The sequence below is a fragment of the Rousettus aegyptiacus genome, unplaced genomic scaffold (assembly GCF_014176215.1).
Source record: "Rousettus aegyptiacus isolate mRouAeg1 unplaced genomic scaffold, mRouAeg1.p scaffold_m13_p_8, whole genome shotgun sequence".
NCBI classification, from domain to species: domain Eukaryota; kingdom Metazoa; phylum Chordata; class Mammalia; order Chiroptera; family Pteropodidae; genus Rousettus; species Rousettus aegyptiacus.
The window spans coordinates 94028927-94046632 of record NW_023416311.1 but is presented as its reverse complement, the minus strand read 5'-3'; the positions used below and the strand labels follow the sequence as shown (position 1 = coordinate 94046632).

Below are 17706 nucleotides of genomic sequence, written 5' to 3'. Positions count from 1 at the left end.
CACCAGCGCTTGGAGTCTGGGTTGCATTTGCATCCTGCTTCTGTTGTTTGTTAGCTACGTGACTCTGGGCATATTAATCTCCTTGAGCCTCCATTTCCTCCTCTGTGAGATGGGGATTATATCTAAATCTACCTTGCAGAGTTTTCATGAGGATTAAAGAATAAAATGCTACAGGCAAAGCCTTTTGCAATGGCATCGCCCAGTAAGTAGTGCTGTTATTACTGGTGGGAGTAATTGGACTAGCCTAGCTCATGGCAAGCACCTAGGCATTTTGAGAAGGTTGGATTAGGCAAGGAGGCTGATGCTTTTCTCTCACTTATATGGCCATCAGAGGTTAAGAGTCATACTTAGTGCTATACAAGCAGCCTAGGTGAACTTCAGGCATTGATTTTTTGAGTACATTCTGTGATATCTCAGGTAGCCATTCAGCCCACACTTATTGAAGGCCTACTATGTACTGGGTCCTTGGTAAGTACTGAGGGCTCCAGGATGACACAGTTATATCCCAATGTGGGTACCACCCCTTGCCGGCACCAGCTCCCCGGCCACAGGATTGCTGAGCACAGGGCTTGGTGCTGAGCAGGGTATTTCCTCTTTCACAAATATTCTATTCCCTTCTCACTCTAAGTGCAAGCTTGGGAGTCTATGATGTTTAAAACAAAACAAAGCAAGGCAAAGTGACTTCGCGTTCTCTTATTACTAAAACAACTGTTAAGAATTGCCTTCTCTTCCCTAGTTGTCCCTAGCAGACTTATTTCTCCTCTTAAGCCCCTTGTTCAGGACCTTTGTAAGGATATGACATTAGTACCCACCTCTCCTCTGACAGTGCTATCCTTAAGGTCACCGGTGACCTCCTCATCACCAAAGCCATTAGCCTTACGTCAGACCGTGCCTCTAAAGCCGTGCTGTCCAGCGGGACTTCCTGTGGCGCTGGTTGCGTTCTGTTCTGTGTTGAGGTGTGGCAAGTACAGCCAGGAAACTGAATTTTTAGTTTCACATAATTTCAATTAAATCTAAATAATCACACGCGTGGCTAGTGACTACAGTCATTAGACAGCACAGCTCTAGAGCATTGTAGATATTGTTTCTGGAAACCCTGTTTTTCCTCGCTTTGGTGGCATGGCAGTCTTCTGGGTCCGTTAGCTCCTCCGTCTCCTCTTCTCCTTCTGCCCAGCGAGAACAGCGTCCCCAAAGTGTCTGTGCTCAGTCCTTCTCTCCTCTCCTTTCCACTCCCTTATCCACTGCAATCAGTCCCTAACTATAAGCCACATGGAGACGACATCCAGTGAGCGCTCTCTCGAGCCTTCACTTCTCTTTCTGGCTTTAGACCATTGTTTCTAAGCCCAGCCCACTGTTGCCACTGGGGTATTCCGTAGATAGTCACCTTGGCTTGACCATGACCCTAACTGAAATCAGCCTCACCCCTCCTCCTCCATCCGGCTCTGCTCTCTCCTCTAACGACAACCCACTTGCCTTTCCTCTTTGCATCATCCATGACGTGACTCCCTCTCTGTTGTCCCTCACTCCCTAAATCTTAGGGAGTCTTGAGATTCCTCTGCTTTCAGTCTCAAGGGCTCTCTCTCTCTTTTTATGATTATAAAAGCAGTAAACATTTATTATTGAAAATTTCCTTGATTCAGAAACACACACACACACACACACACACAGAGAAAGAAAAGAGAAGAAAAGGGAAGAAAAGAAAAGAAAGCTTGCTCAGGGTTTTAGCCACCCAGAGGCCCATGTTTAATCTTGGGGGGCGTGGCTTCCCACATTTAACCTCTCGTAACCTCCTGCCTGGATTACCGTGGCTGTGAACCCTCAGCGTCTCCCCAGTCTGACCCACTGCTATTTCCCAAGGCATGATTTCGGTCATGTCATTCTTCTGTTCCACTCGTAAATCTTTAGAGGCACCCAGTTGTCTACTGAATTAAATTTGTCCCCACTGATGGGGAGTCATGCCAAGCCGACCTTTGCTTTCCGAGTGCCCAGCAGCCGCGTATGGGAGACGTCGCGGACACAGTACAAGGAAAACACCCACGAAAGCAGGAAATCATAGTATCGGTTATGCTGATGACCAGATAACTATTTCGCCTTAACTTTATTAAGCACTATTGTTTCTATTCTTTTTTTCTAGAAAACAAAACTCAAAAGTTATTATCTTTTAGACGAACTTATTGTCTGGATTTTACTTCTTTCAAAAAACAAAACCAAAACACGATTTTCCCATGTCAGTAACAGACACAGTTACTGTTTCCAGTTCTCTGTGTGTGTTCTAATTATACAGCACAGCACCCAGCAGGATTAAGTGTTTCCTGTCCTATGAGCTCTTTCCCAGAGCTGAGAAACACTGACCCGCTTTGCCTAAGAAACATCAACCCTACTAAGTCTCGAGAGCTCAAGGCAGTTAAAAATAAATCAATAAACATTGATTGCATCCCTATAAGAAATGGGATCCTCCTTGGGATGAAGATGTTCTAGACATTCTTAGACTTTAGAGTCTTTCTGGTAAATGGATTCGGCCCCTTCACCAAGGCCACGTCGTCTGGGCGTTGCGCACCCAGATGGGCCTACCCTGGCCGATGGCAATGACGCGAAGCTCTCTGGCCCTCTGAGCACAGGCACGCCCTCTGCTCGCGCGGCAGCTTCATTGGTGTTTGGGAGGTTTCATATGCGAGGAGGAGGACTTTGTCCAGTTTTGTTCGGTGGTTTGAAATTTAATCTTGTGCTCACTGAGAACAGATCCAGGCCTTAATGAATTCTGTCCTCAGCTTTGTCTTATTTATCTTTTAACAGCTCCCTGGGCACATAGTAAGCAATTAAGGAACGGTTGCCCTGATTAGGATTATGATTATACAGAGGCCTCCACAAACAAATTCTTCGTCTCTGGCTTTTCTCATGCTCCGGACCGAGGTTCCCAGCTGCCTACTGGATGTCATACACATTTGCACCTTTGCCCATGCCGTAGGCTCTGCCAAGCACACCATTCCATCCTCCTGTCCTCCTATTAAAATCCTACTCACACACCAGCCTCGTCCACACATGAAACCTTCCCTCATCGGAGCTAGTCCCCTCTTCCTTTACACTCTGCATTGTTTCTTTGCACCCCAAGCTTCTCTCACCCACAGAAGCTAACTGGTACCCTGTAATCACCTCAGTTGTTTACATGTTCATCTTTAAATCTCTCTCTTGAAGGTGGTGGAGACTGTTCCCGAGACTTTTGATGTCCACTGTGGTGGCTATCACAGACCTTTGAACGTAGTTTAGTTAATCCATGTTTGTCTGACTTAAGCTGTAGGAGAAATTCTAGGGCCACCAGCTCCTTACTGATTTTTTTCTTTAAGAGTAGGGTGAGTGCCACAGAGCTCTGGCTGCACGCTCTAGAACCATCCTCACAGCTCAGCTGCTGGGCACCCCACACTGGCCAGGGACTGGGTGCTCATTGCAAACCAGTGACTTTGGTGTTGGAGTTGAGTCCCTTGTTGCATTTCTGGAGATCTCCAGGGATCTCAATGACGACTCACAGAACTAACAGCTTTATTGTTAAAAGTCAGAGGCTCACATTTCCTTTCGGGAGCCCTGCAGGCTACTTTGTTTTCTCAAAAATGGAATGAAGAGAAGAGTAATGATTCTAATCCATGTGCTTTGCCTTCGCTTTTGTGAAGCAGCGGAGTGCCCGGCTCTCGATGCCTCAGTCTCCTCATCTGTAAAATAGAGACAATAATTGTACCTACCTCTTGGGGTCTTGGGAGGATTAGGTGAGTTTCTCCATATAAAGTGCTCAATAAATAGAGCCTTTTCTTAATAAACATGAGCAATTTTCATTTTATTTCTATTGGTGCACCAATGAACATTGTCCGGCAAGTAGTTTTTACGGCGTTGCCAGTGCTAGAGGGGTACAGACCCTCACATTCACCCAAGCTACTTCTCACTCTGAAGAGATTCCAGAAGTCTTTCAAGGAACACAAATAATCTCGAACTTTTTGTTGTTGTTGTTAGAACAGTGCCAACTTTATCATGCTTGTGTGTATCTGCTGCCACACATGGCCATTCCTGGCCCTCCACATGTACATAACGTCAGGTTTTCCTGTACCCCAGCAGCAACTTGGTCGGGCTCCACAGTTGATAGGAGATGTTAAAAACTAAGTGTGAATGAGAAGGAATAAAACTCACTTCTTGCGCCTGCCGTGCTGCAGTTCTTGGGGGCTGAAAATTATAGTTACACGCTTATTATAACACAGTTTACTCCACTGCGCTTTTTGATTTTTGTCCTCTCACATTTCAAAGGACCACGTGTCTAAAGGGCTTTCTTCTCCTTGAGGATGGTAACATTGTCACATTATACCCAAGTGCAGAGCTGTGACAATGCCTCTTGCCCCGGCCGCCAAGAGTAACATGTAGAGGAGACACATCGCAGTTGAAAACAGAGAATAGCCCCTTTATGGTGACCGGCTCGGAATTATAAATATTTTTATTTCTCCCGTAGGAGATGGCTCGTGGAAGAGAGGAGACAAACACGACTTTGAAGCTAAGCAGGCGTACTCATCCCTGCAGACAATCACTCTACTGAGGACAGTGAAACCCGAGTTTGAGAAGTTTTCCATGGAGGTGAAAAGTTCTGTTGAGAAACAGGGCCTCAACGAGGAGGATTACGTAAGTGCTCGATTACGCGCCTAGACCTTCGGCATTCTGGAAAGCCTTCTAATTAAATCGGAGGTGACAAAGTGTCCCTTTCTGAACCATTCAGAAATTCCTACGTTCATGTCTGAATGTCACTGAGCTTTCTGTGTTTTTTTTTTTTTTTTTCTTTTTCTGGCCAGTTACCTTCCCTCCCTGCCCCTGCCCCCCCGGCACACCCCCATCATCCCCCGTCCATCACTTACGCTTTTCCATCTGCTGCAGGAAGGAAAATTGCTTTTTGCGGGTACTTGTGGTAATGCTGAGCAGATGTCTGTAGACTTCCATCACTTACTCGGCTAGGAGCGTGTTCGGGGGAGAAGATGGATGAAAGAATGCCAAAGTTTTGCATACCTAATTTTTCCAAAGCTCGGTGGCAGAAGGTGCTTTGGGTTTTAGAGGGCTCTTTCTCCTGGCAGTTTGTCTTAGCCGTATGGCAAGTCTACTTCTCCCTCGTGGCGGTGGCGTCATTGCCCCTTTGGTTGCAAGCTGGTTCCCGCTCAGGTATTCCAGAGCTTCCCACCCAGTTAGCGCTCTCGTTACGGATTCATTTTCCAAAAGTGGATGAGATTCTGAAGGTTAGGACAGGCTGAGGATTAAACAGAAGGACTCATCTCATTGGTGGCACTGAAGACAGCCGACCGCACCCTGCTCGGTGCCATCGTTTTGCTGCCTGTGGCACATTTTGCCGTGTGGCCCCACAAACCTCCATGTGACGGAGCAGGATTTGCAGCGGGCCCCGCAGGCCACTTGGCTAGGTGTGCTGGTTTTCAAAATCGTTCACTGCACGGTGTCCAGAGCAGGACAGGAGCACCTCAGTGACAGATATGTGATGTGGATAGTCCCTGCCCAAGGCAGAAAATAACCAGCTTCACAAGAGACGGTCACTTTCAAACAGGACGAACAGGACCTCTCCCGATTTCTTTACCTCAAGTACTGCAGGGTGCAGGCATCGGCCTCAGACAGACCTACATTCAGAGCCTGGATCCAGCATTTCCTAGCTGTGCGATCTGGGGCCAATTCCTTAGCCTCCTTGATCTAAATTATTCCTCCCTGTTGGGAGGATTACAGATAATCTCTCTGAAGCATTTAGCATTATCCTTGTCAAAAAGTTGGAATCCAATAAGTGATAACTCTTTTATACTACTGTTACAATATTATGCCTGTCTTTATAGGAATTTGCTACCAAACGACCTAGAAAGGGTCTTATAAACATATCTCTTAATGTCATGTACTAAACACACATCATTTAAAATACCTTTTGACTTTCTAAATCAGCACTGTCCAGTAACATATGATGTGAGCCACAAGTGAGCCAAAGATGTAATTAAAAATTTTCGAGTAGCCACATTTAAAAACATTAAAATAAAGAGGTGAAATTAATTTTAATAAGATGTTTTTATTTAATTTACATATAAAAATATTATTTCAACAAGAATGAGATTATGTGTTCTTTTTATTGTACAAAGTCTTTGAGATCCAACATGATTTACCCTTACAGCATATCTTTAGTTCAAGTGCTGGGTGTATGTGACTAGTGGCTCCTATTTTGGACAATGTGTTCTGAATTGTGAAAGAAGTAGGGCTTCTGCAATAGAGCCTGAGTTTAAGGAAACCTATGATAGCATAGTCATCATCCAAATCCTTTGCCTCAGGATTGTGAAGAACACAAAAGGCTTTGAGCTTCCTTTAGTAGTGCTGCTGAAGGTGGCCTGGGCCAATATTGAAAACATGTGTCACTGTATTATTTTACGATACTAGGCTCATATTAATTTTATGGTTTAAAAATTCAACAGTACTGTCATTTTTGGTTGGCATCCTTCTTGAGGCTGTTGAAGTTCAAGTATTTCAGTATAGGTTGTCCAACATAATGATACTCATTGGGCAAGAGTTGGCATTCCAGCACTCTGGTGGGTAATTATTTTTGGTTATCAGTTTTTCTGTGTTCAGAATAGTAAGTCTTATTTTAAGGGTAGTCTAAGAACAATCTCATTGGGAAGGTATAGCAACTACAAAGATCCATGATACATTCCAAACCTAATGCTTTGTAGATTATTTGTAGGTGTAGATGACTACACCACTTTCTCTGATGGTGGTCCCATTTAAAACTGACTTTATAAATAAAAGAAATGATAATTTCCAGTAGAAATTAGGGCTCGTTATAATGCCTTCCTGCAGTTGTGGAGATGTGTCTATCTTTCGTATTTGTGTGTGTTTTAGTTGGGCTCTGCTGAGTGCCAGTTGCAGATGTTTCATGAGGTTAGTTTATCAGTTTCTGTGGTGAGTTCTGTGGAAGAGGGAGATATGGGAGCCTAAGATCCAGGAGCTAGTGCGGCTGGGACTTGCACACTTGATCAAATGCAGCAGGAGACACTTAATAAGGCCAGCAAGACTCGGTGGTCTTCATTCTAGGGCTCAGCTCTTTTCTGGGTCTTTCTACTTTTTTCATTTGTACTAACGAGTGTCTCATCTGCTTATTTAGAGCTTAAGTTTGTGACACTCACTCATCATGGGCCCTTCAGCCCCTGGTATTGAATTCAAATCCAGAAATTCTGATGGACTCTCTGATTAGTTCTAAAATCTACCATGCATTTTCTAAACAGTCACGTGACCTGCGAATAGCGACGAATTTGTTTCTTTTCAATTCTTCTCTTAAGTATGCTTAATTAAAGCATATTTAATTAAGCATATTAAATTAAATTAAGGAGAATTAATTAAACTAAAACTTTAATTAATGGCATTGGATAGGATCTCAATCTAGTATTGAATAGAAGCAATGATAATGGGCATCCTCGTTTTAACTTTAATATGAAGAACACATCACAGATTTCATATCTGTTCATCTCACCACATAAGCATAATGTTTGCTGTGGGGCATTTGGGAGCATCTTCATGAGATTATGGAAATTCTCTTTTATCCCTTGAAGTTTTGTTTTGTTTTGGCAAAATTACAACTTTTATTAGGATAACTGAAACAAAAATAATACTAAAGCCATCAAGAGTTATATAATGTGGGTTAAAGGAAGGCTTTGGTTCAGGTTTTTATTGCAGGCATTATAGATTGTATGATATCCCTGATTCTATGTCATATAAGGTAGAATCACATTTATCATATTAGCATGATGGTGGCTTCCATGGAAAGGCTGAGATTCCAAAATGCAAAAATTTGAAACTTTAAAATTTTTATAAGGCTTTGCTGAAACACCAAAAGGATGCAGTGGCTATGATTTTTGAAATAAAATTATTCTACATTTTTTAACTTTTTAAATTTTGCTGGATTAATGCAATTGTTTCCACGAAATTGATCTCTTCTCCCTTTCTCTCCCCCTCTTTCCTCTCTGCTCTCTCCTCTCCTCCCTCCCTGTCTCACCCTTTTTCCTTCCTCTATCGACACCTCTTGCCACTCCTTTTAAAACTGACTCTTTTTTTTTTATCTAGATAAATGCAGATTTACATGCAGTTTTAAGATGCAATACAGAGAGATGGCTCGTTTGCATGCCCAGGTTCCCCCAATGGTAACATTTGGAAATTATAAGATCACAGTACAGGTCTTGACACTGATACAATGCACTGATTTCACGCAAGTTTCCTCAGTTTTATTTGTACGTGTGTGTGTGTGTGTGTGTGTGTGTGTGTGTGTGTATGTTCTATGTAATTTTATCATCTGTTTAAGTTGAGGTGTTTGAATTTTATCAGATACTTTTTCTGTATCTTTCGAGATGATCAGACGGCTTTTTTTCTTTATCTGTTGTAATGTAGTTTGTTGAATTACTAGATTTTCTTTTTTCCCTAGTTGTACTGAGATATAATTGACATATAACATTGTATGAGTTTGAGGTGTACAACATAATGATTTGATATATGTATATATGGAGAAGTGATTACCACAATTAGTTCAGTTAACATCCATCACCTTCCATAGTTTCAAAATTTTCTCTTAGCACCTTTAAAATGCACAACACAGAATTATTAACTGTAGTCGCCATGCTGTACGTTAGCCCTCTAGAACTTATTCATCTTATAACTGTAAGTTTGTACCTTTTGACCACCCTCATTACTAGATTTTTCTAATTTTAATAATCTCCGCACTCCTGGAATAACTCCGTTCTCTTTGTACCTCAAGACTTTGAGCTTCTCTGTTTCCTAGGCTGTATTCTAGAGAATACAATTGTGGCTGAATCCATACATGCTTGCCTAGGTGGAACTTTCCAGGCTGGGTCATCTCGAAGGCGATAGCAGCCTGTAGATTAATGTCTCTGGGCCAAATCTTTACTCCTGTTTCATTAATCTCTGGTGGGTAGTTGGGTGGGTGCATGTGTGTGTGTGTGAGATAGAAAATAAGATTGCTTAGAGATGGGCTATTACTGAGGCTGTGGGTGTTGCATATACTGCAGTGATCTAGTTATTAGTACATACGTGTGTCTTGTGATGCTGTCTTGACTATTTTTATAGGTAGTTTGATAATATTTTGAAATGTTATTATACAATTTAGTGAACCAGGTGGGAACCTATTCTATTCTGATATATCATGTTTTAATAGGCCCCGGTGGCCACCACTGGAGACAGCATGGTCTAGTGGTTCCATATGCAGACTGAGAGTTTCATGGACTTGACACTGCCTCTTACTATTCTTATCTTGGGCACATTTCTGAAATTCTGGGCTGTAGTTTACTGACTATAAATTGGGATAATAATTTTTTTTTAACTGATACGTCTATTGAAAGAACTCAGGAGTTATGTGTAGATAACATATAACACGATTCCAGGCACTTAACAAATTTTTGATGAATGGTAGCTATTATTTCTCTTATTTTTGTTTCTTATACCCCAGACCAATGGCCATGATTTTCTTGCATGCCTAATGTACCTAGAACTGCTACTCACCCTTCAGGTCTTAACATACATACCATCTTCTCAGGCCGGTGTCTCTGGACTCCCCAGACCATCTCATGGCATGTCTCTCATCCCTACTGCTGTAATCACACACACGTGTGTGCGATTTCCTGGTTAACTCGGGCCTCTTCTACCAGACTGTAAACTCTGTGAGAGCAGGGACCATTTCTATTTCTGCTCACTCTTGGATTCCTTTCTTGGATGCTTGGCACATAGGAAGCAGCCAATAAAAGTAAGCTCTTTGTTACTGTGCTCATTGTTTTAGTTAAAATTAAACCAGAGTCACAGACTCCAACCCACTCCCTGTGCAATGGTGGAAACCGACGCCCAGGGAGATGAGGCGGACTTTCCAAGTGTAACCAGTGCACTGCAGCCAGTACAGCAATGCTGGGTGGCAATGAGGACCTTATCAGGTACACGAAGCCAGGAGTTCAGTTTCCCTTACACTGTGGGAGGCGGTGTTGGGGGGTAGTAATGGGTTTTTACTGTGGGGCTTCTGAATACCCTCAAAGGGGTCATCAGAAATCCAAAGTCAGAAGTAAAGCCCATTGGAAAGGCCCTCCAGTATCAGTGGGGTGCCCGGCGCGGCTCCCACGGTGTTCGCCAAGTGCCTGCCGGCGCTGCTCCGGTGGTTCTTATTGGGTGGCCCACATGTGTGGTGGCTTCGACTCTAGGGTAACTTAGAGGAGGTGTTTGGCCTATGCTACGCAAGTGGTTCCAATTCTAGGGCACTGGTGTTTGGTTTTAGAATGCGCTGTGTGGCGGCCAAGCCAAGATTAGCTGCATCCCCTGATTCCTGGTTCAGTGACTTTCTTTTTCCACTACATCAGTCTGACCCTTTTAATAACAACGTGCCCAGCGTGGGGGTAAACCCATGACCCGAAGATTAGATGTCTCAGGTCCTACAAGTGAGCCTGGCAGGCAACACAGGCTGAAGTACTTCCTTCCTCAACCTGCACCCTGCCTGCCCAAATATACACTTTGAAGATATCGGTTTCTCTTTACTCTTTCACGCACTTGACGAAGTCTGGCGAGGACGCTGTCTCCTCTTCATCTGCAGTGATCTGTCTTCTCTCTTTTCTTCTGAAGAGCAAACCATCATTTCCTACATCATCAGATGCTGTTTACCAAGTGCCCCAGGGAGCGTGGCCGTGAGCTTGATCCTGGACCATGCTGTGGTCCCATCTGAGATGGGATCCTTATCGCCTAAAAGTCCTTAAGCTGATATATAAACATTTATGGCCAGGAGCTCTGGGAGCCCACAAGGGCCCCATTCCCGTGCTAGCACAGACATAAAACGTCATGTACCTCTGAGTAAAGTCCACTGGCACAGTGGTGGCACTCACAAAGGTCCAGACAGTTTGTATTGTAACAGAACAAATGTGTGCATATTTGAAATATCCGTGTTCCGAGAGATGAAATGAAACACGGTGGAGTGGGTTCACTTCTTTAGTAGGAAGCTACTTCCAAATTCATCCAAGTTTCCACGACTTCTTTAAGTGGATGAGGGTTTTTTGACTTAGGGTGCATTAATTCTTTGTATTTATGTATAAAATCTTGTCTGTAAGTGCACATGCATATGTTTTTGGAGAGAGGGGCCAACACTCCTCGTCTGATTCGTAATGGGGTCAGTGTCACAAAAAGGTGAGAATCATCGCACCAGACCACGGCCGGTCAACACGTCATTCATCTGGTTATTGCCTGAAGCGCTCTTTATTGGCATGGGTGGGGCACAACGTTGTGCATGCTGAGCTGCCCTCGAAATCTCTCCCCTGGAAGAAAATGAAGAAACACCTAAATGCTCTAATGTTTCCTAATCTTAGATTCTAAGACCATCAGTTTTATTTTGGAGATGAAAGCGATACCAATTCCTTTACTCATTGCTTTATCCTGGACTAGGGAGTCGGTCCAGTTCTTCCGACGCCCAGTGTTTTCACATTATCTTTAAGAGGTAGACTTCCATCTGTCCCTGCTATTTCTTGGTTTAGACTGAGCCAATGTTGGAGACATTTTTTTTTTCTCTCTCTCTCTCTGGAAGCCTCTCTGACTTTTTGGTCCCGTAAATCCCACTCTTGGCCTCGCCCCATTCTCCTTATTGTGTTTGGCGTTTCTGAGACCCGTTCGCTGGCTGGCCCTTTAACAGCTGACCCTGATATTGGTTGAAGCTCACCTTCTTTCCCTGATATTCTTGTTGTTTAAATCAAAATAAGACATCACTTTCCAGACTGAATGCAGTGAATGAAAAAAGACCCACACGGAATTAAAAATAAATTAATAGCACTGGTAAGAGGTAAAACAAACATGTGTCTTCTGTTCTACTCCTCTCCACTTCTGACTCCCATTCCTTAGAGGCAACAATCCTTCATGCTTTAATTGGCTTCTTTTGCTATTTCTCCATATTTCTAAAATAGCTTATTTAGGTTGCTGTTTTTGATATAAAGAAATTTAACTATGGGAGGTGAACACACAATGTAAATATATATATATTTACAGCTAAAATGTATAGCTGAAACTTACTGGATTTCATTAACTAATGTCACCATAAAAAATAGTAATTTGAAAAAAAGTTTTGTTGATACTATCTCTTCATTTCCTAAACTGGAAAAAGATTTAGCTCCTTTACACACTCTACCAATACTTCCTTTTCCTTGCATCCTCTTAATATTTTATAACATAGTTTTTAAAGGTATGTTAACAACATAAAATTTGAAGAAAAGCCCTTCCCCATATTCAGAGTTTTTAGGATAATTATGAACATATAATTTATATTTATAATAGAACCATGTAGCATTCTATGATTACATTTTCTTTCCTGTGTAGCTTTTTGTTTTCTCTGGAGTCGATAATTTACTTGGTTTTTAAATTTATTTCCATGTAATTCTATTTCATTCCCATTCCCTTGGTCAAAAATTTTGGATAATGATGTTAGAGTTTTTGTTTTGTTTTTAACCCTTTGTTTTCCTGCCCCAGTTAAGAGTAATTGCTTCCTTCAATATCAACCTTTAGTTCTCTCTTGTACTGGGTCCTCCTTTTCTTAGCTATCAAATCTCCTTCTTTGTTGAGAGGGGCCAATACTCACCTTAGTTTTGAAAAACAAAGAAAATATGAGTGAAAAATCTTTTGAGACTTTGCGTATTTTTATATTTAATTGATTATTGAGTTGGGTATAAAATTTTAGTTTAAAGATTATTTTTCCTCAAAATTTTGATGTTATTGCTGTACTATTTTGCAGCTCTTGGTGTTACAATTCTGATTATTTACCTTTTTCATGCTACTTTTATCTATCTCTAGAAGCCTTTAGTATTTTCTCTTTATTGTTGATTATATCAATCAGAATCCAGTCAGGAAAATAGAGTCTACACCAGGTAATTCAACAGAAGAAATTTAATAGGAGAAACTAACTTTAAGTTATATTTGGCTGAAATGCCAAATAGAAGAGTAAGGCAAGCCCGACATTAGTAACAGCAGAAAGCCATGACCACCTCTAGAGCTAGAAGGACTAGGAAAGAGATAGTTTTACTAGGACCCAAGAGTTAGCGCTGCTCACAGGAGCTAGAGACATGGAATAAACATGGCCTCTGCCAGAGATGCTACCTAAGGCAAAGAGAAAGAGGGAGAAATATCCTGGCTTTTCCCTTTTTCCTGGCTCTCCAATCAGTGCTTCTTATTGGCTGAACCAACCAAAAGTCAGCTGATGGGAAAATGCAACCCTTAAGAATCATCCTCCTATGATATAGAGCAGAGCAAAGCAGATGTAAGGAGGAGAATGAATTGGAGATCAAGTAAGCATACAATTGGCCCACTGGTGTTCCGAAATTTCACAATGATGTGTCTTGATGTGGATCTTTTAAAATCTTTGTGCTGGGTACTTTGTTTACTCTTTCTGGAAATTTTAAAGTTGGACATTGGCTCTCCTCAATCAATTCTTTAATTTTCTCTCCTATTTTCCAACTCTGCCTTTTCTTTTCACTTTCTGAAAGATTGCCTCAACTTTATCTTCCAATCTATTGAAATTTTAATTTCCGCTATCATAGTTTTAATTTCCAAGGGCTCTCTCTTGTTCTCTGAGTGCCTCTCTTTTTATAAAATAACACCCTGACCTTGTTTCATGGATGCAATATCTTTTTTTTTTGAGCTTACCTTTCCATCAGTCTGGAATACACTTCTTTCACATTTTAACTTATCTAATGTTGGAATTCATTTTATAATTGGTGGGCTGCTAGAATTTTTCTTTCTAAGAGCACGTAAAATGCAGGTGCTTCTTACAATTGCTGTTATCTTACATTTTTGAGATAAAGTTTTTGTTTTCTTTTGTTTCCTGCATTGCCTGTTTGTTTTTCAAGTTCCTCTTTTAAAATAATAATTTTGATTTCTTTCTCTTTCATATTACATGGTTTTCTTAAACTGTTGGTAATCCTTAGTTTCTGTTTATATTTAAGGGCGAACCATTAAAGAGCTCTCCAGAATGTCTGCGTGTATGGGAACTTGACTAGTGGTGGACTTTATTGTAGGGTAATAAGGTATTGAGATAGGATTTTCAAAGGGTTATCCAAAGTATGATTATCTGGAGGTTGTTTCTCATAGGCTGGTCACTTTCACTAAAGCATTCTCTTCTAAACCCTTGAGAATCAGAAGGCTGCCCTACATTCTGGGAAGGGACAGGGAATTGCACCTTTAGGATTACAGACTTTTTCACTTAAACCTTAATATTCAGTTTTATGCTCTACCCAGTCTCCAGCTGTGTCTGGTACCTGCCCATTTAAATCTTCTTTATGTCAACATATTTGGACAATAAATCTCCTGTCTTCTGCCTGGATGGAAAGAGGCAGTTACTTCTCTGTGTAAGGTTTGGGGGTGGAGGGGCATTTAAGTGCTTGTTATATAGATTTTCAACTAATCCTGTTATTCCCCTACCCCCCCACCCCCACATCCCTCCAGAGGTAACTAGTGTCTCCAATTCTAGAGCCTCCAGACTGGAATTCTTTGCTTTTTATTGGAGTTCCCTGCAATGCTCCTGGGAACGCTTTTGGTTTTAGATTCTTAGCTCTATTGAGTCAGTTACCCCTCTCCAACTTCCAAAAATTTTGTTGACTTTACTCATCACTATTTCCTTTCCGTACTCTTGTAAGTTTACACCTTAAAAAAATATTGCCATTTTAGTGGGGGATTTTAGAAGGAATGTGTTCTTTAAATTAAATTTATCGGGGTGACATGAGTTAATATATTATTAAGTTTCAAGTCTATAATACGTCATCCGTCTATTGCATTTTGTGCTCACCACCCAGAGCCTAGTCTCCTGTCACCATATATTTGGCCCCTTTTATGCTCTTCATCCTCCCCACCATCCCCTTATCTTCTGGTAACCGCCATACTGTCGTCTGTGTCTATGAGTTTGTTTTGTTTGTTTGTCGCTTTCTGTTTTACATCCCGTGTATGAGTGTAATCATATGGTTCAGTCGTTTTCTGCCTGACTTGCTTTGCCTAGCGTGAAACTCTCAGGATCCATCCATGCTGTCGCGAATGGCAGCATTTCATCCTTTCTTATGGCTGAGTATGTAGGGGACGTGTGTTTCAATGGCTGTGATTTACCAGAGGTCTCTCTGGATTGTTGAATCTAAGACCAACCAAGTGTTCAGAGATGGGGGTCCCATCTTTTTTGAAGGGTAGGAGTGAGGAGGAGGCTAATCTTGTATTCAAAGCAAGAAAGGAAAAAGGAAAGAGTGTATTTGAGAGAGGAAGCCAGCATATTTCTTTGGTTCAGAATGCTCCAGCTCCTTTAGAAATTCCCATTTGGTTATAGTTTCCTTTCTGGTGGCTACTTTTTCTTGATTTACTAGCTCAGTGCTTACTTTCTTACCCTTGCAGACACGCCTGCCTTCTGTGATTCTTTAAAAGCAATTGTACAGAAGCAACATATATTCACAATAATATTATTTTACTTTATGTCCAGGGCTAAACTGTTTTCTCTAATATATCTCTTATAACACTTTCATTTGAAAAAGGAACTTATATAGAAACATCATCTAGAATCCCATTGCCAGTGTAAGTTGAAGTTTAGGTTTTAATGTGGATTTTTAAAAAGCCAAATTGACCTAGTTTTAAGCTTAAAAAAATGGGAAAATAAAAAGAACTGGACATGTTTGTGTTCAGTTATTTTGTAATTTATCACAGTGCAGCAGTAGCAATTTTACACCCTTTTTGGAACCTGTCAGGACTTTTATACTTAAAATGAATTACTTCAGAAAATAAATTGAAAAACATTGGAAGACATAAACTTGTTAAGAGAGTTCTGATGTGGGCTCTGTTACCTTCTGATGCAACCTTCCCTAGCAGAGACCATCTCTTTTGGATAGGCTACTCCCTCGTAATTTCCAGGGCTGCAGACAGCATCATTCTAGAGCCAAAGGCAATCTGGTTGGAAAAGGAGCTGTGGGAGAGAAGACAAGCTCCTGCCTCTGGACTAGCACAGTGGACTTGGGCTGAGAAGGCTTTTGGCCAGGTCCCTTTAATCTTAGGGCTTCTTCTGTTGTAAAACCTGAGATTTGGGCCGCCCCTTCAAGAGGCCTTCCCATTCCCAGGTTTCTGTTATTGCATGTTGTAAGTGTTTTTCTAAATTTAGTCTTAATTTAGAGGCTTCATTTCATTGTCATCATCTGTGTATGGACTTAACTTATTCTTTTTTGAAAGATCACAGTGAAACAACCATCGCTCCCAGCCCCCATCTTAGGAGAATTCTATTATAATAAGGTATTCTGCTGCTCGTAACAGCAGAAAAGTCTCCTGGAAATTTTCAGTACTTCAGCTTTAAAATACAGAGGACCAACTTTTCTTCAGCTTCGAACTGGTCACCATTCTACGGCGTATAGCTGTTTGTATACGCAAAACCTTTGCGCACACAAATTAAGTTATTGCAATGTTCTAGTTTGCATTTGCAAGGATACAGCTGCAAGTGTCATTTTGTAAACACAAATTTAGAGTTTAGTTTCTAAGGCTGGATTAGAAGCATTTTTTTTTTTTTTTTTTTTTAGTATTTCTCCAATTAATCTCAGAGATGGGTTTGTGTTATTGTTGTTGAAAAATGTTTTAGTTATAGAGAGTGTGTAGAATCCATTTTTTTTTAAAATGAAATAATGCTGCATCCTTGGTACTCCAGCTTTCCAATTCAGTTTCGTGCTTCTTAATGCGACCTCTGTTCTTGACTTGGGGTAGAATTTGGTAAATGCTGTTTTTATTTCTAACCAGGTATTCTGAGCAGGGGGTGATTTTATAACCTTGGATATTTGCTCGTTTGAGGTTAGCTGGCCACCCATAGCTTGTTTTTTCTCCTTATTTAAAAGTTGAAAATTTAACTAATTAAACAAATATTCCGGCGGTGTTCGAAGCACAGTGGCATTGTCAGGACGGTGGGATGTATTTGAGCATTTCCCTCTCTCCGAGGTCTCCCTCTGCCACGGAATGTGAAACGAAAGCCCGGGGAGCAGGCGATTTATCTAGCCAAGCCATTTGAACAGAGACAGGGTTTAATAAATCATTGTTTAGATAGGCCAGACATTACAGTTTGGAAAGTCCGAAATGTTGAAAAACAACGTTCTCATTTCCTTCAATGTAGGGAAGGCCCAGCAGTAAAGCTGTCTAAACCAGCTTGTGTTTTGACACTGGTTTTGCACAGAAGCAGCGTGGGAGGTGACATCAGTTGAAAAGTTATCAGATCATCAAGAAAGTCTTGGCCAGACACTTCGCCCCCTCTTGTCTTACATAATGTTATTTAATTGGGACTGTATACTCTTAATGAAATTTAAAAAAGTTAGCCGTTCAGTAAAACTAATGAAAGAAAAAAAAATGCAGCAGATAAAGGTCATATTTGCCCCCACTTCTCATGAGATTGTGCACAGGCAGCTTTTGTGTCTGCCAGAGCTGCGTCAGAATAGGAGAGCCCCCCACTCCACCATCCCCCCTGCCTTGGCCCCAGCCCTCTTTAACGTCAGCCAGGGAATAATTTGTCCAAATGAAAAGGCCCTTTCAGGCACTGGAGAGCTTTGCTAATTGTCTTTGAAAGAATAAAAGCAAACCACAAGTTGGCGTTTAACAACAGAAAAATAGCGAGTTCGCATGCCAACATATTAATAAGATTAGTTTCAT

At 41.4% G+C, this 17706-nt stretch overlaps 1 protein-coding gene across 3 annotated transcripts in view; it reads left to right on the top strand.

Annotated features, from left to right (window-relative positions):
- NPR3 (natriuretic peptide receptor 3) overlaps positions 1 to 17706 on the top strand; it is a 68226-nt gene that overhangs the window by 15295 nt on the left and 35225 nt on the right. For all 3 annotated transcript variants that reach the window (XM_036225600.1, XM_016121982.2, XM_016121981.2), the window contains one exon: positions 4484 to 4650. In XM_036225600.1, the coding sequence (XP_036081493.1) occupies positions 4484 to 4650 (167 nt within the window). The remainder of the gene's footprint in view (positions 1 to 4483; positions 4651 to 17706) is intronic.